Here is a 23,994-nt window from a genome sequence, read left to right on the forward strand (position 1 = left end):
ATATGGCGAGTCACAAAAAAGGTCTCCCATGTTTCCTTATGGCTGACTAGATACTTTTTTAAGCAATTTAGTAGCATTAAATAGTACCCTATAAATTGGTAGCATAAATTTAGTTTCTCGATACCAATATTGTGTGTGGGTAATAATTTTATATATATATATATATATATATATATATATATATATATATATATATATATATATATATATATATATATATATATATATATATATATATATATATATATATATATATATATATTTCTCTTATTCTGTCTGTCTTGCTCCAAAATTCTGTCGTTACCGTGACAAGCGTCTCATTGGCCACTCGCCTTGCCTCGGCTCCGCCCCCCACACGGATTGGCCTCTCTCCCCGGCCCCCTGCACGCATTGGAAACTCTGCCACGCCACGCCCCCCTCACGCATTGCACGCTCGCTCTGGCCCCGCCCCCCGCATGCATTCCCCCGAACCGACACGGAACCCCCGACTCCCAGGTGAGTGCTGTACCCCCGGGAGCCCACACCAGCGTACGCCGGCTACCCAGCCGACACATACCGTCGCATTGCTGGGGTTGCCAGGGTACGCTGGTAACCATGGTACACATCGGCTAATATTGTGTAGCATGGTTACCAGCGTATGCCGGCTCCCTGCCCATTCAGATCGTTGGTCTCCCGCTGTCACACGCTGATACGTGCTGCACAGCAAGAGACAAACAAGTGACCCAGCACTGTCTTTTTGAATACTTACCTGATGTGTACCATGCTTACTAGCATACCCCGACTCCCGGCACACGTACGCTGATAACAATGATACACATCAGGTAACTATGGAAACCGCTTTGCATAGTTGCCCGCTCGGCCACGCCCCCCACACTCTGCCCCCCTCGGCCACACCTCTCCGCTCGGCCACGTCTGCCCCGCTCGGCCACGCCCCCAACACACATTGGGCACCTATACACCTCCCCCCAGGACTACTCCTCCTATTATACTCCTCACCCCCAGGACTACTCCTCCTATTATCCTCCTCTCCCCCCAGGACTCATATTATCCTCCTCTCCCCCCAGGACTACTCCTCCTATTATCCTCCTCTCCCCCCAGGACTACTCCTCCTATTATACTCCTCACCTCCAGGACTGCACCCACTATTATACTCCTCTCCCCCCAGGACTACTCCTCCTATTATACTCATCCCCCAGGACTACTCCTCCTTATTATCCTCCTCTCCCCCAGGACTACTCCTCCTATTATACTCCTCTCCCCCCAGGACTACTCCCCCTATTATCCTCCTCTCCCCCCAGGACTGCTCCTCCAATTATCCTCCTCTCCCCCCAGGACTGCTCCTCCAATTATCCTCCTCTCCCCCCAGGACTGCTCCTCCAATTATCCTCCTCTCCCCCCAGGACTGCTCCTCCAATTATCCTCCTCTCCCCCCAGGACTGCTCCTCCAATTATCCTCCTCTCCCCCCAGGACTGCTCCTCCAATTATCCTCCTCTCCCCCCAGGACTGCTCCTCCAATTATCCTCCTCTCCCCCCAGGACTGCTCCTCCAATTATCCTCCTCTCCCCCCAGGACTGCTCCTCCAATTATCCTCCTCTCCCCCCAGGACTGCTCCTCCAATTATCCTCCTCTCAACCCAGGACTGCTCCTCCAACTATCCTCCTCTCAACCCAGGACTGCTCCTCCAATTATCCTCCTCTCCCCCCAGGACTGCTCCTCCAACTATCCTCCTCTCCCCCCAGGACTGCTCCTCCAATTATCCTCCTCCTCCCCCCAGGACTGCTCCTCCAATTATCCTCCTCTCCCCCCAGGACTGCTCCTCCAATTATCCTCCTCTCCCCCCAGGACTGCTCCTCCAATTATCCTCCTCTCCACCCAGGACTGCTCCTCCAATTATCCTCCTCTCCCCCCAGGACTGCTCCTCCAACTATCCTCCTCTCAACCCAGGACTGCTCCTCCAACTATCCTCCTCTCAACCCAGGACTGCTCCTCCAACTATCCTCCTCTCAACCCAGGACTGCTCCTCCAACTATCCTCCTCTCCCCCCAGGACTGCTCCTCCAACTATCCTCCTCTCAACCCAGGACTGCTCCTCCAACTATCCTCCTCTCCCCCCAGGACTGCTCCTCCAATTATCCTCCTCTCCCCCCAGGACTGCTCCTCCAATTATCCTCCTCTCCCCCCAGGACTGCTCCTCCAACGCACACACACCCACACAACGCACACAACGCAACACACAGCGCTCTACAAACACAACGCACAAACACTTGGCAACTACAGACAACATCTATCTATCATCATACAGTAACTACACAATAAATTCTAGAATACCTAATGCGTTAGAATTGGGCCACCTTCTAGTATATTAATTATAAATTTATTTATTTTTTTGGTTTACCCCCACTCTGCACAAACTCTTGCTGTAGTGTGTAATATTTCCTTGTAGATACCTTTTTTTGTTTGTCTCCCCTTAGGATCCTTTAGGACCTGACAGGGACAGTCTGCATTGAGTGGTAACACCACTTGTGCAGGTCTAGCTAGGGTGCCAACCTCCACTGTCAGACAGGAATGAGAATCTGGGTTTATTTGGGCCAGTTGCCTTTTTTTTTTTTTAATACCTTATTGGTGGCTGATATTCACATTTGGGGTTTTTTTGAGTAATTTTTAATTTATCCTTATTGGACTTTGCATATTTTAGTATATCAATATAAAAGTTGAGGAAAGATGACAGGACAAAGCCTTGAGGTGCAATGAGAGCAGAATGAGGAGGTAGTGTAGTGATGAGACTATAAATGTGAGGTATGAGGAGATCCAGGAGAGCACAAGGTTTTCCGGTCAAGGAAGAGGGGATCTGTAGTAGAAGGGAGAGGTCATCTGTGTGGTAAGCAGAGACCAGGTCTAGAACAAGGAATGTAGTGTGTTTTTGTTTAGCTTTGGCCATAAGTATGGAATTTTGGTTAGGGCAGTTTCGGTGGAGTGATGAGGACGGAGGTCAAAATGTAGCTTGAAGAGCTAGAGAGGAGTATGTAGGAAACTTCAGCGTGGATGTGCTGTTCGAGGAGTTTGGAGACGAAAAGGAGTAGGTATTTGGGATGATAGCTGAATGTAGAGGTCTGTTTTTAGGGATGGTTTCTTCAGGATAGGTGTGATTGTAGCCTATTTCTATTGCAGCTCTACGATTTGCTTCAACGGAGCAAAGCTACATTCAGACACAAAGCATGAACTTGGTGCTATGTTTCCGGAAGCAGCCATGTTCTCCTCCAGCTCTACCCTTTACATTGTGTAACTTCTAACTTATTGTTTTTGTTTCTTTTTTTTCTTACTAAACTATTTCTTTGTAACTGCCTAACACTGCAGCTCCATTAATAATTTCCTGATAACCTGAGACTCTGCACAATAATTTATCTAATTTAAGGAAACTTTTTAGGTAATATGAAGGTTAAATAAAGAGTTGGCCATGTACAGTTGAGACCAGAAGTCTCCATACACTATTTAAAAAGATAATCTGTGTGTTTTTCTCACTACCTGACATGAAATCCGAATAAACATTTCCCGTTTTAGGTCAAATTTATATTTGTCAAATGTTAGCAACAATATGGAACAGCCCATGTGATGCTGTATTGTCTTTGGCAGCTTCTGGTTTTACTGTCTTTTTAGATAGTGTATGTAAACTTCTGGTTTCAACTGTATATGCATCTTTTGCTGGCACATTCCATATGTGATGACATTCAAGCCACGGTGTCCTTTAAAAAAAAAAAAAAAAAAAAAAAAAATTGGTGGCATGTTATATTAAAAACCTCACTGACTTAAAATGTGTCCCTGTCTTGGGATATTTGTCATTTCACAGCTCATGTATTTATGGTGAATTATAGTTGTCATTAATCTGGATACCATGCAAGTTTGCAGAAGGAACACAGTGCTGAGGTATATAGTTTGTAAAAAATCGCCTATCCACTCATGGTTCTATAAGAGGAATTTTTCTCCATGTTTTTGCAGTATAATGTAGAACTACCTTGATGCTAGGGCCACTAAGGCTGCTTTCACACATCAGTTTTTTTGCCAGCAAAAAAACTGATGTGACAGATCCGGCGAAAAAACGGATCCGTCGCATCAGTTTTTTCCATGCGTTACTTCTATTTTTTGACGAATCCGTTGTGATACTGAGCATGCTCAGTTCAAAAAAAATGGATTCGTCGGTCGGATCCAGTTTTTGCCGCATTACGCCACATCTGGCGTCCATAGGCTTTCATTGTAAATCACGCCGCACGGCGCCGGATCTGGCGTGACAGTTTTTCGCCGGAGACAAAAAAACGCTACAATCAGTGTTCCATCCAGCCGATCAGCTATTTACGCCGGATCCGGCAAAAGCTGGATGCAACGCAAGGCCATGTGGCGCAATCCGGCGCTAATACAAGTCTATGGGGGAAGGAACGGATCCGGCGTAAACACATGCCGGATCCGTTCTTTCAGGTTTTTACCGGATTGTGCCTGACGGCAAAAAACGGATGTGTGAAACCAGCCTTACTGGGCTGCTTGCTGTAGTTATAAGCTCCTCCTGACAAAATGGTGATTTTTATCATGAAAGGCATAGTATACCTGCTGCCATGTAGTCCTCCATATTCATAAACGTACGAAAAAGATGCAAAAACGGATGCGCCGGATCCGTTTTTTGACGGATCAGGTATATTGGAACCGTCAAAAAAAAAAAAAAAAAAAGGATCAGGCACATCAGCATTGCATATTCGGCGCCGGATCCGTTGCATCAGGCACACGCCGGATTGTGCCTGATGCAAAAAAAACTGATGTGTGAAATTAGCCTATGGCAGCGGTGTATGCTGTGCAATCAGTGATATGGGTGGGGTTATATGAACCTTAGCATTCAGAGAACTGGTAGATCTGTAGTGTATAGTGTGTGGGGAGAGTAAATTCTACATAATGTTACATGCAGCCCAGTGAGAGACACATCACTGAAATCAGGGTCTCTGTCTCTACATCATACAGCTGTAAGATGGAGTAGCAAAAACCTAGTAACAGATTACTATAGTTATTCAGGAGCAAGGATTATCAGACTTCTGCAGAGGATAACTTAATGAAAATGTTTATCGATTTTGCAATTTTTCTAACCAAACGATCACTTTTGGCCCAAGTTACTTATATGCATTGTTTTTTTTTCTAGGTTGCAAGGGTCCCAGTAAAGACATGTGAGTATGTTATGTGCATAGCCACTATGTAAGCGTATCGCTTACTGAATTTGTTTCTGCATGAATACCGTTTTGCTCCATATATCCATTCTTCATGTACACCATAACTCTTCCTTTAGAAAGGTACTGCCGTGGTATATTACCATAAGTACTTTTAATTCTGCATTTATATGTACATTTCTGTTTGGTGATAGCAGCAGCGTGAATGACAGCAGCGCTGCCGCATCTGTCATCTGATGTATACAGAGATGTGCACATGTCATGTATCTGTCATAGCCCTGAAATATATAATCGGGGGCGGCACGGTTGTCAGTGTTGGGTTTTTTTTTTGTTTTTTCTTTTTTGGCTCCCCCCCCTTCTATCACCGCCCTGATAAGGTCTTCAATGAATGAGGTGGCACAGCTAAAAGCAGTGGGGAGTGATCACAGGCAGCAGGAACAGAGGTATGGTGGTCTAGCGCCCCTGAGACACACAGGGCACTACAGGGAGCTGCATCCTCTTGCGTATGCAGGAACTGCCCCCTGGGACCTGGAGTAGCAGTGCCGTTACCACCAAAGCTCAACCAAAATCCTAGTTCTCCTCTCCACACTGGGCATAGAGGGTTAACCATGTAAGGGGATGGTCGCCATGGGAACGAATCCCAGGGTTTAGCTGGCTTAGTGGGTTTGTCAGTAGTCAGTCGGTAGCTGGATAGTGACACACAGAAGAGGTGTGCGGACTGGCCTGAGCTGGGTCTGTGTAACTGAGACCCCGGGGCACAGGCGAGAGGTCGCCAGGTCAGGTACAGAGAACGCTGGGACAGGAGCACGAAGTAGGCACAGGGCCCTAGGTCAAGCGTCCGTTTCAAATGGTTTGATAAATACCTGCCTGGTGAGGACACCTTCACGGACTTCACCGAACCAAATAATACGGGGTCATCATCAGTAAACTAGGATCTGGGTTCGGACACTTCCTCCCCGCAGGGTCCGCACTGCCTGCTGTACGGAGAAACTGAAAAATAAGGAGCGCTGATAGTGTAATACCAACAGATCGGTGAGGTAGATCAGGAAAAATACACTCACCTGAAAAGGTTGTGATAGTCACAACCACTGATAGAGCATAGGATGATGGAGTCTGCTGCAGCCCCACGTGGATGTGCATACAAATCAGAGTGAAGAGGGGGTTAATGCCGTGCATTGGCTGATGCGCGGCATTAACCCCCTCTTCACTCTGATTTGTATGCTGTACGGAGAAGGAGACTGTACCCCAAAGGGACAGTCTGGGCTCCCAAACGCTCCACGCTATGGGGACCCAATCAACAGTGCCGGGGACAAAGCAACCTGGGTCACTACATTGTCACTGGTCCTCCAAGGGACCTGAACCAGCAACCTCTGGGTCCACAGTGAGTAGACTGTTAAAGACAACCTGGTGTGGTCTCCGTTATTGCCCCCATTACATCTCCCAGGCACAGACCTACCTGCGGAGGGCCTACCATCATAGCTGCTATTACCACCAGCCCTGGCAGTACCCACATTGAGCAGCGGCATTTCTTCAACCTTAACCGCAACCCGCAGGTGGCATCACATGAACATTAGCTCTTATTCCCCCTGTAAATACTCCCATTATAAAAGGGGCCCAGGGTAAAGGACTAGGCAACAGCCACCAAAGTGACATTCCCAATTATTAGTACTGCCCGGGACAGAGTACCCCCTTCCCTGGGTGACACAGTGGCATGATAGAAGCTGCTCACCACCGCTACTGAAACAGGACATCAGGGGATGATGATGAGAAAAGCTGTGAAAATGTTTGGCATGAAGGGGTGACACTGCAATCTGTTTTCAAGGTCGAAAAGGAAGCTGTGAGAGTGACAGCAGTTCCCTAATGACAGTTCATTTATGAATATCCAGTGCATGCTGGAGACTCAAGTGAATAGTCATTGAAAGTAAAAAAAAAAAGTTACAAAAGGGAATTTTTCATTGAAATGCATTAGAAAAGGGTTTTATATTGTTAAATTAAATAGTTAGACTTGTAATCGGAAATGTTTGGGACAACCCCTTTAAAAACACTACTGCTTTATATCAGCCCTTTATAAAATATACTGAGCGCTACACACTCCATTTTCCTCGTAAAGGTTTTAACTCAGAGGGTACATCTTTTGTTTAAAGTTAATTACCCAGAATTTAACACTGGTACTAAAACATGTTTCCCAAAAGTTTACTTTAAAATATGTAAGGCTACAAATGCCTATTGGGCTCATGATTTAGGAGCAATCCTGGTTTGTTTGGCATGTTCTAAAAATGGGTTTATATTATTATTATTATTATTATTATTATTATTATTATTATTATTATTATTATTATTATTATTATTATTATTATTATTATTATTATTATTATTTATTATTATTATTATTTATTATTATTATTATTATATATTATTATATATTATTATTATTATATATTAATATTTTATATTAATATTTTATATTAATATTTTATATTAATATTTATTAATATTAATGTTTATTAATATTAATATTTATTATTATTATTAGCTTAATTAATTTGGGAGGGGGAAGGGGGGCAGATTATGCCCAGGATAGGTTGGAAAATCCATTTCTGATCTAAAAGTTTGGATGGAGCAGGACTTCACAGGGACGTCATTCAGCGTTGCTTCTTATCATAACTTTTGATAAGCGATCTAAGCAATGGATTACCTCTTGATTCAAGACTGCTGATATTCCTCACCATTATCTGCCATGGCGCTCTCCCACTTACAGTAAATAGCAGGACACCCAACCTTCTTTTAAAGCTATTGTAAAAACATAAGAGAACCTCATAAGGAAAGCCATGTTGTCCAGATCAGAGCCTTGTCACTCCCTTATTTTATAATTCCACGTTTCCATTTAAGCTTTCTAGTGATTAATTTCTGCTTTGGAAGGCAGTAGAAGAAATGATTTTTACCATGTAGGATCTGAAGGTGTGTCCCTTCCATTAGATTGTCATGGATGGAATAGTCTCTACTAAAATCATTCCTTAGTTCCTGCTCAGATTCTTCAATATAATTTATTCCCTTTATTTTCCCATACTAAATACTATAGCTCTGTTTATAATCTTCATTGGAGAACTGGATGGTTATGTTGGAAACATTCAGGAATGGGAGAGCGAGTTGTGCTTGTAGACTTTTCCTCATGAATGGCAGAAAACCTTACTATGTGCCGCCCCTGTACCAGCAGCCATCGCTGCTTGGATCCGGGTCTGCTGGGGTAGTGGCTCGAGGGTCTCCGGACCCAGGGGTCTCGCGGACACGCCGAATAAATGGGGGGGACATAGATGTACGGGCTAGGTCGTATTAAGTTCGTGACGCCACCCACAGTGTGTGGTGAGTTGGGACACCACCGCTGCTGCTGCAGGGCACCCGGGGGAGATGTTGTTGTGCAGCCAGTTGTTAACCCCTCTGTGGGTAGGGATGGTGGCCCCATGACCCGGTGACGCTGTGCAGGGGGACAGTGACCATAGGGAGTGTTTGTGTACTCAGTTAATAAACCACACAAGTCTCTGGTAAACCAAGGTGATGGTGGCCGGTGCCGCAGCCAATTGCATTCGGGTCACCCACCCAGCTGTTGGTCTCAATCCTTTTCCTCTGCACTGTTTTGTGTAAGATCGACTTTCCTAGTGTGAAACTCAGGAGTCCGCACCCGGCTGGATGTGGCCTAAGGAGCTGTGCCCGCAGACGATGGCCCGTGGGATCTATGGGCCCTGGCGGTGACCTCTTATCCCTATCGGTGGGCTGTTGTCTTCTATGAGGGACTGTGGGTGGGACAGGACCTCTAGTGCTGGCTTCAATCGGTGAATTAACCAGTCCGCTTGGTTCTGGTTCTGGCTTCAGGGTCCGAGTACCCCCCTTTGTGCTATGGTTCCCCGTTCGGTATCTGCGTGCTACAACCCTGTCCCGGTCCACCTCGGTTTTGCCAAGCCGTCTTCCCGTCTCCTGCTGACGGAGACCACGGTCTGCCTCCTAGCCAGTGGCACCAGGGCTCCTACCCTGGTACCGTTCAACTTGAACTTTCCTGCTGGAGCTATACTTGGCTCCAGCCCACACTCCTCTCCAAACTGAACTACGAAGCTTAACTGCCTTTTTTCCCGCCCCGGGTTGTCTAGACCCCTGGGTGGGCGTGTCCCAACCGCCTGGTCACGCCCACTGGTGTCTGTCCCTAAGGGGGGGTGACTAGGGTTTCTGGTCGGCTGTGTTTCCTAGTGAGGGAAGGTGTTATGCGGGGGCCTAACTGTGACTACCTGGTTTTGCCAAGGCGTCACAACTATACATCCATGAATTGTCGACTGCTTGCCAGGCATAAGAGAACTTTAAAATAGTAACAAGATTATATGTCTATCTTTTGGCAGTTACATGCGATCCTTCCAATGTATCAGTTATGTTTTAACTGGCATAGGCCCCCTTCACACGTCCATGTGTCCGGTACATATGAGGTCTGTTTTCACACACATCGAATACACGTAGACCCATTAAAATCAATGGGTCTCCGCACACGTGCGTGTTTTCAAATGGATCGTATGTCTGTGTGCACCACACGTAGACCTGTCCCGTTTTTCCCCGGCAGCACAGGTGGGGTATCACTTGGACCGCACTGTGAGCCGTGTGACACGTACCAAAGAAAAACACGTCTATGAAATAATTATTTTCTAGTCTCGCCTGTCTCCAGCACTGATGTCACTTGCTTCCAACCCCCGCTCATTGCATATGCACTGCACAGAGAACTGGAATTAGCAGCAGCAGCGCTGGACACGGCAGCACCATGGACAGGTAAGTATAGAAATTCATGCTGTCCGGGTGCTATGCGGTTGTCACACGGATAGCACACTAACAGCACACACACACACACACACACACACACACCTACACCACAAACTGTGCAAAAGTTGACATCTGATGGCATTGTCCTATTTTTAAGCCTTTCTGGGATGGGCATTTCAAATAGAGAATTTCTTAAGCGGGCATAGTCCAAAATACTCCTCGCGTTGCCCTAGTCTCTGTACTTCCGAGCACTGTTAGGTTCTAGAAAAAATTTTTTATAGGAACGGTTGCTTCTGAATAGAATGTAGGAACAATTTAGTGGGGGTTGAAGGGAGATTGAGATATTCTGGCTAATATGGAATCCCTGGTAGAAATGTAAATATTCTAATTTCTGCACTCTGTTCTCTGTGGTAGGCAACTGGGGGTGCTCCTTTCAATCCCTTTTATTTATTTTTTTTTAATTTTTTCTTCTAATACTGCTTCCTTTTTGTCATCTCCTCTACTCATTCTGCTGACCCTCTTTTCTTTCTAAAAGTGGTGTTTCTTGCCTCATTGATCAGTTATGATTGAGAGAGATCTTTAATTATTAATACCGTATCTTCTCTTAGCTGAAATCCTCAGGATTTTTTTTTGCTGTTTTTGGTACCAATGAGGCTTACTGCTTGGGCAAGCTTAGTTTGCCTTATTTGGAATACTTTTTTAAGCATTGTTTTCTATAATTTCTTTCTTTGGTCTGTCTTTGTTCAAAAACAATTCAATTAGAACTGATTAAACAGGAAATCACCCGTGCACACTTGCTAAAATGGGTCCATGTGCAGTCTGTGGTGCACAGACTGATTACACGCTCCTGTGCACAAGCTCTTAATCTGAAAACACGGTCAGACCTGTATTTATTTTCTCAAAGTAAAAAGCATCAGGCATTTTTGATAAATGAGTCACACTTTATACAACTCCAAATCTTTGGCCAACTTTCAGATACATTTGTATGCATCACAAAAAGGTAATTACTGACATTCTTTGTATTGTGCTTTAGTGGTTCGAGCCCTCAATAGTTTATCTTGGAAATTGCTGGTGAATTCTGTAATCTTGAATCACAAATGTAATCTTGTGTATAGTGCCTTGTGCTAGTATTCATCCCTTGGCCTTTTTTTGTTGTAACTGTAAACTTTTTTGCCTAATTTTTATTGTGAAGCACACAACAAATAAAACCAAAATAACTGAAAATTTCAGTGTGCAAAACTTTACCCCCCTAAAGTCAGTACTTTGTAGAGGCTCCTTTTGTGACAATTACAGCTGCAAGTCTCTTTGGATCAGTCTCTGAGCTTTCCACATTTTGCCACTGGGATTTTTACCCATTGCTCAAGGTAACTGCCAGCTCCTTTTTAAAATTTGTTGTTTACTAGAGGGAACCATCTATCTTTGAGTTTGAGCACAGATTCTCAAGCGTATTAAGGTCTGGGCATTGACTAGGCCACTCCAATACAGTTATGTTTCCCCTTAAACCACTCAAGTGTTGTGTTGGCAGTATGCTTTCATTTATTGTCTTGTTGAAAGGTGAACCTCCATCCCAGTCTGAAATTACTGACAAATAGGTTTTGCTCAAGAATATCCTTGTATTATGTACCATCCATGTTCCCCCTCGACTCGTACCATTTTCCCTGTCCCTGCTGCTGAAAAAAATTCCTCAACGTAATGCTACCAGCACCATGTTGGACTGTAGGCATGGTGTTCTTGGGGTGAAGAGCTGGTTTTGGTTTAGCACCAAAAATGGCCTTTACTTTGGCTAAAGAGGTTTTGTTTTTTTCATTTTGATTTCATCTGACCACACCACCTTCCACTGTACATTTAGGGAGGCTCCCCACATGTCTTTTTTGTCAAAACTCCAAATGAGTCTTCTAATTTTTGGCTTTAAGTAAAGACTTTTATCTGGCCCCTCTAACATAAAGGCCAGCTCTATGGAGTGTATATTCAGCTCCTTCAGGGTTACCTTTTGGTCTCTGTGCTGCCTCTCTGATTAATGCCCTCCTTGCTCGGGCTGAGCGTTTTCCTGGGCGGCCCTCTTTTGGCAGATTTGTTGTGGTACCATGTTCTTTCCATTTGATAAGGTGGTGCTCAGGGGGATCATCAGAGATTGGGGTATATTGTGTTTTTAAAACCCAACCCTGACTTGTACTTCTCAACAACTTTGTGCCTGACTTGTTTAAAGATCTTCTTGGTCTTTATGGTGTTTGGTGCAGCCTCTGTGGCCTTTCAGAAAATGTGTATACACCAGCAGACCATGTGACGCTTAGCACACAGGTGGACTTCTTGTCACTATCTAAGCATGTGACTTATAAATGTAATTGCTTTCACCAGAAATTTTTAGGGGCTTCATAGCAAAAAGGTGAATACATATGCACATGGCAATTATTTTTATTTTATCCCATAAATGTAATTTTTGCCTGTATTATTCTCACTTCGCTTCTCCAACTTGGACTATTTAGTGCTGATGCATCACACACAAAAAAGATTAAAAAATGAGATTTAAACACTGGTTATAATGGAACCAGATAAGTAAAAAGCCAAGGGGGTGAATCGTTTCGCAAAGCACTGTATATTAGAGTACAACCACATGGTTGCATGTGGACAAGACTGCACCCACTGCATTAGTCAATTGCCAGAAGACGTTTTCACATTTGGGTGGCTATTGGCACCCAATGGATGGGCACAGACTTCTCCACATAGTCAACCTCAGCAGGGCAGAATGAGGTCTGCACAGGAGTGAGATTGTGGGTGCTGTATGGATGACATAAGACGTGTCATCCACATGAACTGGTGCAAGACAACGGTGATTTGAAGGGATAGAAGCGCCTTGCAAAACTAGCGACACAATCGGACCAAAATACGCCATATAGGAGGATTATAAAAGGCTGAGAGTGCTGGCCAAAAGTATTGGCACCCCTGCAATTCTGTCAGATAATACTCAGTTTCTTTTTGAAAATGATTGCAAACACAAATTATTTGGTATTATCTTTATTTAATTTGTCTTCAATGAAAAAAAATAAATTGTTATAAAGCCAAATTCCACACCAAACAAAGGGGGTGGACAAAAGTATTGGCACGGTTTGAAAAATCATGTGATGCTTCTCCAATTTGTGTAATTAACAGCACCTGTAACTTACCTGTGGCACCTAACAGGTGTTGGCAATAACTAAATCACACTTGCAGCCAGTTGACATGGATTAAAGTTGACTCAACCTCTGTCCTGTGTCCTTGTGTGTACCACATTGAGCATGGAGAAAAGAAAAGACCAAAGAACTGTCTGAGGACTTGAGAATCCAAATTGTGAGGAAGCATGAGCAATCTCAAGGCTACAAGTCCATCTCTAAAGACCTGAAAGTTCCTGTGTCTACGGTGCACAGTGTCATAAAGAGGTTTAAAGCCCATGGCACTGTGGCTAACCTCCCTACATGTGGAAGGAAAAGAAAAATTGACGAGAGATTTCAACGCAAGATTGTGCGGATGGTGGATAAAGAACCTCGACTAACATCCAAACAAGTTCAAGCTGCCCTGCAGTCCGAGGGTACAACAGTATCAACTCGTACTATCCATCGGCATCTGAATGAAAAGGGACTGTATGGTAGGATACCCAGGAAGACCCCACTTCTTACCCCGAGACATAAAAATAGCCAGGCTGGAGTTTGCCAAAACTTACCTGAGAAAGCCTAAAATGTTTTGGAAGAATGGTCTCTGGTCAGATGAGACAAAAGTAGAGCTTTTTGGCAAAAGCCATCAACCTAGTTTACAGGAAAAAAATAAGGCATTCGAAGAAAAGAACACTGTCTCTACAGTCAAACATGGCGGAGGTTCCCTGATGTTTTGGGGTTGCTTTGCTGCCTCTGGCACTGGACTGCTTGACCGTGTGCATGGTATTATGAAGACTGAAGACTACCAACAAATTTTGTAGCATAATGTAGGGCCCAGTGTGAGAATCCTGGGTCTCCCTCAGAGGTCATGGGTCTTCCAGCAGGACAATGACCCAAAACACACTTCAAACAGCACTAGAAAATGGTTTGAGGCCTGAAACACACATCCGTGAAACACGTGCGTGTTTGGTCCGTTTCCGTATATACCGGAGACACAGCCAAACGTGCACCAATGTTATTTAATGTTTGAGGACACATGTGCGTTTTTCATTAAGGTCCGTGTGCGTGCTACGTTTGTCTCCGTTTTGCACGGAAGCATGTCCGTTTTCAGCACGCAACACGCAGCACGGACCCAATGAAAGTTAATGGGTCTGTGCGCACGTCCGAGTGACACGGACGCATCTGTTTGCTCTTTGTACATTTTGTGCTTTTTTTTTTTTTTTTTTTTTTTTTTTCATGTGATGTCTGTCTTTTTTCTTTTTTCTTTTTCGTTCTCTCCCTCAGTCCGTCAGTCGGTCTCTCTGTCTTATCTGTCCCTCTCGTTGTCTATCGGTCAGTTACCCCCTCTCTCATACTTACCGTTCCCCGATGCGCGGCGCTGCATGGCTGTTCTCTAAACTCCGGCGGCTTTTCCTCTTTTGAAAAAGCCGGCCGCTCATTAATCAATCTCGTATTCCCTGCTTTCCCCGCCCACCGGCAAATATGATTGGTTGCAGTGAGACACGTCCACACGCTGAATGACAGCTGTCTAACTGCAACCAATCACAGCCGCGGTGCGCGTGTCACTATGGAGCAGAGAAATAAATAAAAAAAAACGGCGTGCGGTCCCCCTTATTTTAATACCAGCCAGATAAAGCCATACGGCTGCAGGCTGGCATTCTCAGGATGGGGAGCCCCACGTTATGGGGAGCCCCCCAGCCTAACTATCAGCCAGCAGACGCCCAGAATTGCCGCATACATTATATGCGACAGTTCTGGGACTGTACCCGGCTCTTCCCGATTTGCCCTGGTGCGTTGGCAAATCGGGGTAATAAGGAGTTATTGGCAGCCCATAGCTGCCACTAAATCCTAGATTAATCATGTCAGGCGTCTCCCCGAGATACCTTCCATGATTAATCTGTAAGTTACAGTTAAACACACACCCGAAAAATCCTTTTATTAGAAATAAAAAAAACAAATTCCCTCATTACCAATTTATTAACCCCAACAAAGCCCTCCATGTCCGGCGTAATCCACGGACCTCCAGTGTATCATCCAGCTCTGTTGCATGAAGGTGACAGGAGCAGCAGAATACACCGCCGCTCCTGTCAGCTCCACACAACAAATGAGGTGAGTAGCGCAATCAGCTGCTGTCAGTCACGTAACTCACGGCCACCGCTGGATCCAGCGGTGGCCGCGGGTTATCTTACGAACAGCTCAGCTGATCGCGCTACTCACCTCATTTGCTGCGTGGAGCTGACAGGAGCGGCGGTGTATTCTGCTGCTCCTGTCACCTTCATGCAGCAGCGCTGGATGCGACGCTGGAGGTCCGTGGATTACGCCGGACATGGAGGGCTTTGTTGGGGTTAATAAATTGGTAATGGGGGGGGGCGTGGCCTGCACGCTGATGGCGACGGCTGCTTGAAGGAGAGCTCTGTGCTGACAGCAGGATAAACAGGCTCTTATCAGCTCACAGATAACAGGATTACCAGCTACAGGAGGTGTGAGTAACCCCAGCCCCCAGCTATGCCTAAGGGGAGACCTAAAAAAACTGGCACTCCAGCCAAACTGACAGACTTCTTCCCCCTGGATAGGGATCTCTCCTTACCAAGCAAGATGGCTTCACACTCAGCTTCTTCCCACTCCTCACAGGGAGAAACAGGCTGTTTAAGAGGCTGCACAGCCATTCCTCTGACAGAGGAAACAATGCAAGCTCTGCTGAAAACACTGAGGGCTTCCTTGCAGGCTGATCTCAGAGAAATAGTAAGAGAGCTGAAGGAAGAGATCAGGTCTCTAGGGGTTCGCACAGAGCATGTAGAAACTAAGATGGCTGAATTTGCAACATCACATAACAATCTGATAGATGCTAACACAGCTTTGGAAAAGGAGGTGGAGGCACTAAAACTTAAAATCAGTGATATAGAGGACAGATCCCGAAGAAATAACCTAAAAATCAGAGGGATTACCTCATCAGTAGCAGATAAAGACCTCCAGGAATACTTCCACAAGTTTCTGCAGCTTATACTCCCTGGATGGGACTCCAGAGACCTGATAGTGGACAGGATTCATAGAGTCCCTAAAGCCAAAGGCATAGATCCAGCTCTGCCTAAAGATGTCCTGGCTAGACTTAATTTCTATAAAACAAAAGAAGCTGTGCTTCACACACTGAGGGGAAATCCAGCCCTGCCAGACACTTTCATGGGACTAAAAATCTTCCCAGATCTTTCTGCTGCAACTCTTAATAGAAGAGAATTTGCCCACCTTTCTAAACTCCTTAGAGATCCAGACATAAAGTACAAGTGGGGTTTTCCGGTGAAGATGATAATTTTCAAAGATGGAGGCACTCACATATGTCATACTCCTTCTCAGCTGGGCAAATTGCTGGATGACTGGGGAATAGCCCACCCACCAAACCCTGGTGGGCAGGAGAATCATAGAGGCCCTCCAGACAGGATTAACCCTGAATGGTCAGTAGCTTAGCTGGGACTCCTTCCTGCTTATGGCACCTGCTGTCCCTGCTCCTGTGACACGGGATGTCACGTAGCCCCCCTGATGTTCTCGCCTATGGCGAGCGGTTATACACCGGGCACCCTACTCGGGGCAAACCGGTGTTGTTGGAATTTTTTTGTTTTTGTTCCTCTTCTCACAAATGTTCCTTAATTTTTTTTCTGGAAATTTCTCTCAATTCCTTGCTGGTCTAGCCCCTCTCATCCCTGATGGCGTTCCTAGGAATTCAACCCCCCCTGCGGCTCCAATATGAGAATTAAGATATTGTCTATTAATGTGAACGGACTCAACTCCCCAGCAAAAAGGTCAATGATGTGGAGAGAGGTGAAGGCATCTAACTGTGATATAGCGTGCATTCAGGAGACCCACCTTCTTTCCACAGATAATAAACGGCTACTTCATCCAAGCTTCCAACACACCTTTTTTGCTAATGACTCAAAAAAAAGAGGAGGAGTGGCCATTTTAATAAAGAACTCAGTGGCCTTTAAATTGATAAATGTCAGTTATGGAGCGGATGGAAGATATATTATTTTGTCTTGTTATATCAACAGCGTCCCTTATACCTTGGCAACGGTCTACTCCCCAAATTCATCACAATTGACCTTTGCTAGGAAATTTTTCCAAGCATTCAAAGATACTGCCACAGGGGCGGAAATCATCTGTGGAGACTTTAATATACCTGTAATACGCTCCATGGATTGCTCCAACACCAGCATCCCACATGCTAAGGAACTTAAGCATCTCATCAATGAATTCCATTTTCATGACATCTGGAGATATTTGCACGCATCAGAAAGAGACTATACGTTCCTCTCTTCCAGGCATCGCTCATACAGTAGAATTGATTTTTTTTTGGTCGACAGCAAATCTATAAGTAATTGTGTGGCAGCTATTGGTTTAATTACTTGGACAGATCATGCGCCGATCTCTTTGTCTGTTCAGGGTAGCTTTAATGTTCAAAATTCCCCTAGGTGGAGACTGAATACCAGCTTGCTTGGTAGGCAGAAGGTACATGATGAAGTAGAGTCAGTGTTAACAGAATATTTTAAACTTAATAATAATGGGGAAATTTCTGACGAGACCCTGTGGGCTGCTCATAAAGCCGTAGTCAGAGGGCAGCTCATAAAAATAGCCTCCATCCAAAAACGGAAAAAAGACGCAGATATTAAATATATATTAACCCGTATTCATCACCTTGAATCCCTGAATAAAGCCAAAGCATCCCTTAACTTGACTAAAGAAATTGTAACCCATAGATTCCAACTAAGATCCCTACTCCTGCAAAAATACGAACATAATCTTAAAAAAAAATAGATCGACATTTTATGCTATGGGGGATAGAGCGGGGTCCTTATTGGCAAGAAGGACGAAAAAACGTGAGATCCAATCTAAAATAGAATTCCTGAGGGACCCGAACGGAACAATCACTAGACATCCCATTGAAATAGCAGAAGCATTTGCGAAATACTATGAGGCCCTGTATAATCTAAAATATGATTCCAATACGTCACAGCCGACTCAAGTGGATATACAGGGTTTCCTAGACACCCTGGATCTTCCCCGGGTCTCAGATGAGCAATTAGAGGAACTTAATCTTCCCTTTACTACACATGAAATCCTAGGTGCCATTAAAATGACTAAGTCTAACTCTGCCCCGGGCCCCGATGGGCTGCCATACGAATATTACAAACAATTTACATCCACTCTGTCCCCCTTTATGTCAAAAACCTTCAATTTTTGGCAAAATAAAGGGTCAATTTCCCCAGACAACTTAGAAGCGATAATTATCACGCTACCAAAGCCAGGGAAACCTGCAGACACCCCGGGTAATTTTAGGCCCATTTCACTCCTAAATTGTGATGTTAAAATTTATGCCAAACTAGTGGCAGATAGACTTCATAAAGTGATCCCGACCTTAGTGGCTCCAGATCAAGTTGGGTTTGTGACAGGGAGGCAATCTAAGGATGGCACCAGACGGATGCTTGACTTGATTGAACTGGTGGAGATATCGGGTGAACCCAGTGCATTCCTGTCTCTTGATGCTGAAAAAGCCTTTGACAGGGTGCACTGGGGATACCTGGAGAGAGTTCTAACAAAATTCGGGTTCTTGGGGAACATCAAGTCATCCATTCTAGCCCTCTACTCTTACCCAAATGCGTCAGTGTTGGCATCGGGGTTTCTGTCATCTAAATTTCAAATAAGTAATGGCACCCGCCAGGGGTGTCCATTGTCTCCCGCTATTTTTGCTTTAGTGGTAGAACCTCTGGCGGAAGCTATACGAAAAAACATAGCCATTTCTGGTATAAGAGTTGGGGAATTTGAACATAAACTTAGTTTATACGCAGACTATGTGATAATTTCCTGTTCTAACCTTGCAGTGTCAATTCCAGCAGTGGTGAACACATTATCAAACTTTTCTAAAGTGTCGTATTATAAGCTTAATGCGGCAAAGTCTTTGATACTGCCGTTTAATGTACCGGCGGAGGCCAGGAGTGCGCTGGAGGGGGCCTTTCAATTCAAATGGTGCGACAGGGGGATACCTTATTTGGGTATTAAGCTGACACCATCGCAGATGTTAATTAAAGAAAATTTGGAACCTCTGATCCAAAATTTAGAAAAGGAATTGGGAAGATATGAAAAAATATCATTGTCCTGAATGGCCAGGATACAGTCCTTTAAAATGGTTTTCTTACCCAAAATATTGTATGTGCTCAGATGCCTTCCCATCAAAATTTCTCACAAAACCCTGATGAAACTTCAATCGTTGACTAACAAATTTGTCCGGGGTAATAAAAGGGCTAGGGTCGCAGGTAAAGTGTTATACCCCCCATATGACTTAGGGGGATTGGGCACCCCAAACATAACGGCATATTATAAAGCCTTACTAATTGAATCACTAAAGGAATGGTGGCGTCCAGGTAATTCACATAGATGGGCTCAGATTGAAAATTTCCTGTCCCGCCAGGGCTCGGTCAGAAGAATGATGGAAGCAGAATATTTGAGCCGTTCACGGTTCTCCCCGTGTGTTCCCACCATGTCAGCCTCCCTGGAGGTCTGGCGAAATGACTTGATTCATAAGATTCAGATTCCTCTTTCAGAGATTTCCCTCAAGTCGTTGGAATCTCAAATCCCCTTTTTGAATCTGGCCAGGTGGGAGGGATCGGGCATTACAGTGCTGGCGGATCTATACTCTGATTTGGGTGTTAACCCCTTTAATGAAATAGTACGGGAACACCCCTCTTTAAAGGGCTGTTTCTATCAACACATCCAAATTAGTCATTTTCTGGCCTCTAAATTTCCTCCAAAGTCAAAGCCTCTGTTACCTACAACAAAAGCTTTGGTATTTAAAAAGATAATTAAATCCAAAGGTATCTCCTCGACATACAAATGGCTCAATAACCCCCCCGAAGAGAAAAAATCTCCTTATATGAATAAATGGGACGTGGAGTTGAGTTGTCTCTACCTCACCTTCAAACTGGCACTCGGCATCAGCAAATATCCAAAAATATTCCAAGTGTATAAATCATCTGGAGCAACTGAAAAAAGTACACCTGCGATGGTATCGGTCCCCAGCCAACTTAGCACAGTTCCTCCCAAATTATTCGCCACATTGTTGGAAGGGCTGCCTCCAAAGGGGTACTCTTGGTCACTGCTGGTGGGCTTGTCCCAAGGTTTTCTCGTTCTGGTTGGAGGTGTTTGGCCTGATGGGTGAGCTGACAGGCAATCGTATTAATCCGAATCCGGCTCTGGCAGTGCTAAACGTGGGTATAGAGGAGTTCTCTTGGGAATTCAGGGGTTTATTAGTTCACATTCTAGTAGCTGCCAGATATTGCATAAGTTTGCACTGGAAATCCCCAAAGACGCCTACATTAGTTGAACTATATAACCGAATTAATCTCCAATGCCAATACGAGTTCTGTCTGGCTCACTCCATCCGCGGCAAAAACAAAATACTTCAGATTTGGGACACGTGGTTAAACTCTGTATATGCATCCCCTGTCAGGCATCTGTTTCCGGGGCAAACTGTTGATAATTAAAAACGGGTCAAATAGGCTCAAAGTGTGTGTTACGCAGGGAGTTCACCCATACCACATGTCAATAGTCAAGGTGTTTAAATCTCTGTTGTTGTTACTGCTCGGGCTACCCCAAAACGCCATCCAATTCCCTCCCTCCCCCCTCCCCCTCCCTGGTTGCTTCCTTGCAACCATCCATGGTTCTCCCCCTCTCCCCCACCTCTCTCTCCCCTCCCTTTTCTTATCTTCCTTTCTTACTCTCTGGTTCTGGTTGTTTGGATCCCTCATTTTAAGGATTAAAGAGTAAATTGGTAGGTTGACTCTATACGTATTGGGTATTGATTAACCTAAAAAAGTTGCAACTTGCATCAGACATGATTGGTGGTGGTCAAAGAGAAGAAAAAAACCAGCTCACCCTTTCAGGAGATTAGAGTATCAGCCAAGAACGGTGCACGGACTTTTGGTAGTTAGACCTTACTACCACGAATTGCAGGGAGGAGGAGATAATCCAGCATCCAGTTCCAGAAATTTAAAACATCAGATTTTATTCAAAATTTCATTAAAATTCCATGTTCCATGGTTGCATTAAAAACGCATCATAGCAGGTGTAAAAAGGGAGGACGCGTTTCGGACGTATATGTCCTTAGTCTAGATAACACTAAGCAAGAATGACATGTTACTATAAAGGTTTAGAACAGGAAGTAGGAAAACAATCAAGTCGAGTGAAATACACATATTTCACAGGTTTCACTCGACTTGATTGTTTTCCTACTTCCTGTTCTAAACCTTTATAGTAACATGTCATTCTTGCTTAGTGTTATCTAGACTAAGGACATATACGTCCGAAACGCGTCCTCCCTTTTTACACCTGCTATGATGCGTTTTTAATGCAACCATGGAACATGGAATTTTAATGAAATTTTGAATAAAATCTGATGTTTTAAATTTCTGGAACTGGATGCTGGATTATCTCCTCCTCCCATGATTGGTGGTGGTGTGACAGGAAATGTGAATCATAATCAAAGGTGATACTACCACATGTTACAGCGTTGTTTTGTTTGTGTATTATTGCCAATGATACCTGAATTTCTCCTTTTTTTGTAATGTAACTTCCTACAATAAAAATTGATTGGATTAAAAAAAAAATAAATTGGTAATGAGGGAATTTGTTTTTTTTATTTGTAATAAAGGATTTTTCGGGTGTCTGTTTTTTAACTGTAACTTACAGATTAATCATGGAAGGTATCTCGGGGAGACGCCTGACATGATTAATCTAGGATTTAGTGGCAGCTATGGGCTGCCATTAACTCCTTATTAAACCGATTGCCAACGCACCAGGGCAAATCGGGAAGAGCTGGGTACAGTCCCAGAACTGTCGCATATAATGTATGCGGCAATTCTGGGCGTCTGCTGGCTGATATTGTTAGGCTGGGGGGCTCCCCATAACGTGGGGCTCCCCATCCTGAGAATACCAGCCTGCAGCCGTATGGCTTTATCTGGCTGGTATTAAAATAGGGGGGGGACCGCATGCAGTTTTTTTTTTTTTTATTTTACTGCACAGTATAGACACGCCCACCGGCTGCTGTGATTGGGTGCAGTGACACAGCTGTCACTCAGCGTGGTGGGCGTGTGTGACTGCAACCAATCACAGGCGCCTATAGGTGGGGAAAGCAGGGAATACGAGATTGATTAATGAGCGGCCGGCTTTTTCAAAATAGTAAAAGCCGCCGGAGTTTTTATAACAGCCGTGCAGCGCTGCGCCGGAGATCGGGGAACAGTGAGTATGAGAGAGGGCTGCTCAATTCAGTCACTCAGGGGATTAGCGGTCACCGGTGAGTCCTTCACGGTCTTGCCCATTTTTGGAGTTTTGTGTGAAATGATCAATGATTTGATTTTTGTTTAATTCTCTTGTTTTTTTCATTGCAAGCAAAATAAATGAAGATAATACTGAAGAATTTGTGATTGCAATCATTTTCAAGAAGAAACTGAGTATTATCTGACAGAATTGCAGGGGTGCCAATACTTTTGGCCAGCACTGTATGCAGAGGCTGGGGACTTGTATACAGATTGCTAGCTTGACTGCTGTAAAAGGTATTAAAGATGGTGGCTTTAGTTTATATTGGGAAAACCTGGTGACTTACTCCCATTAACCCCTTAACGACCGCGGGCCGTAAAATTACGTCCTAAATGACATAATCTTACTGCCCGCGGTCCTCCGGCGGCAGCATGCTGCGATCGGCACACATCTCAGCTGATTTTCACAGCTGAGATGTGTGCCTGCTAGGCACGAGCAGAATCGTTATCTGCTCGTGCCGATTAACCCCTTATATGGCGCTGTCAATACATGACAGCGCCATTATAAGCGCAATCGCGGTAAAGTTTTTACTTACCGCCGAAACCGGAAGTCACGTGACGCGATCACGTGACTCCCGATAGTTGTCATGGTAGTACAGGGTCATGTGATGACTCCTGTACTACACATGAATTGGTTTCACTTTCGCTGTGCCCGGGGCACAGCAAAAGAGAAAGACAGCGTATCTGCTGTTTACAGCCTTCCAGCTGTGATCAGCAGATACTGCAGAGCGATCGGAATGCTGATCGCAATAGCCCCCTAGGGGGACTAGTAAAATAAAAAAAAAAAGTAAAAAAATAAGTTTTAAAAAATTAAAAAAAAACAAAAAAACCTAAAAGTTCAAATCACCCCCCATTCGCCCCATTGAAAATTAAAGGGTTAAAAAAATAAAAAATATACACACATTTGGTATCGCCGCGTTCAGAAACGCCCGATCTATCAAAATATAAAATCAATTAATCTGATCAGTAAACGGCGTAGCGGCAAAAAAATTCCAAACGCCAAAACGACGTTTTTTTGTCGCCACAACTTTTGCGCAAAATGCAATAAGAGGCGATCAAAACGTAGCATCTGCGCAAAAATGGTACCGTTAAAAACGTCAGCTCGAGACGCAAAAAATAAGCAGTCATTGAGCCTAAGATCCCAAAAAATGAGAACGCTACGGGTCACGGAATATGGCGTAAAACGTGCGCCACTTTTTTCGGACAAACATCCGATTTTTTTTTAACCCCTTATATAAAAGTAAACCTATACATGTTTGGTGTCTACGAACTCGCACTGACCTGAGGCATCACACCCACACATCAGTTTTACCATATAGTGAACACAGTGAATAAAATATCTCAAAAACCATAGTGCTATCGCACTTTTTTTGCAATTTTTCAGCATTTGGAATTTTTTTGCCATTTTCTAGTACACAATATGGTAAAACTGATGGTTTCATTTAAAAGTACAGCTCGTTCCGCAAAAAATGAGCCCTCACATGACCATATTGACTGAAAAATAAAAAAGTTACGTCTCTCAGAAAA

The 23,994-nt window shown here is 44.3% G+C and overlaps 1 protein-coding gene across 2 annotated transcripts in view; it reads left to right on the top strand.

Moving 5' to 3' along the window:
- C4H12orf75 (chromosome 4 C12orf75 homolog) overlaps positions 1 to 23,994 on the top strand; it is a 63,559-nt gene that overhangs the window by 33,255 nt on the left and 6,310 nt on the right. For both annotated transcript variants that reach the window (XM_075342412.1, XM_075342413.1), the window contains one exon: positions 5,174 to 5,198. In XM_075342412.1, the coding sequence (XP_075198527.1) occupies positions 5,174 to 5,198 (25 nt within the window). The remainder of the gene's footprint in view (positions 1 to 5,173; positions 5,199 to 23,994) is intronic.

Source organism: Anomaloglossus baeobatrachus, chromosome 4 (assembly GCF_048569485.1).
Source record: "Anomaloglossus baeobatrachus isolate aAnoBae1 chromosome 4, aAnoBae1.hap1, whole genome shotgun sequence".
NCBI classification, from domain to species: Eukaryota; Metazoa; Chordata; class Amphibia; order Anura; family Aromobatidae; genus Anomaloglossus; species Anomaloglossus baeobatrachus.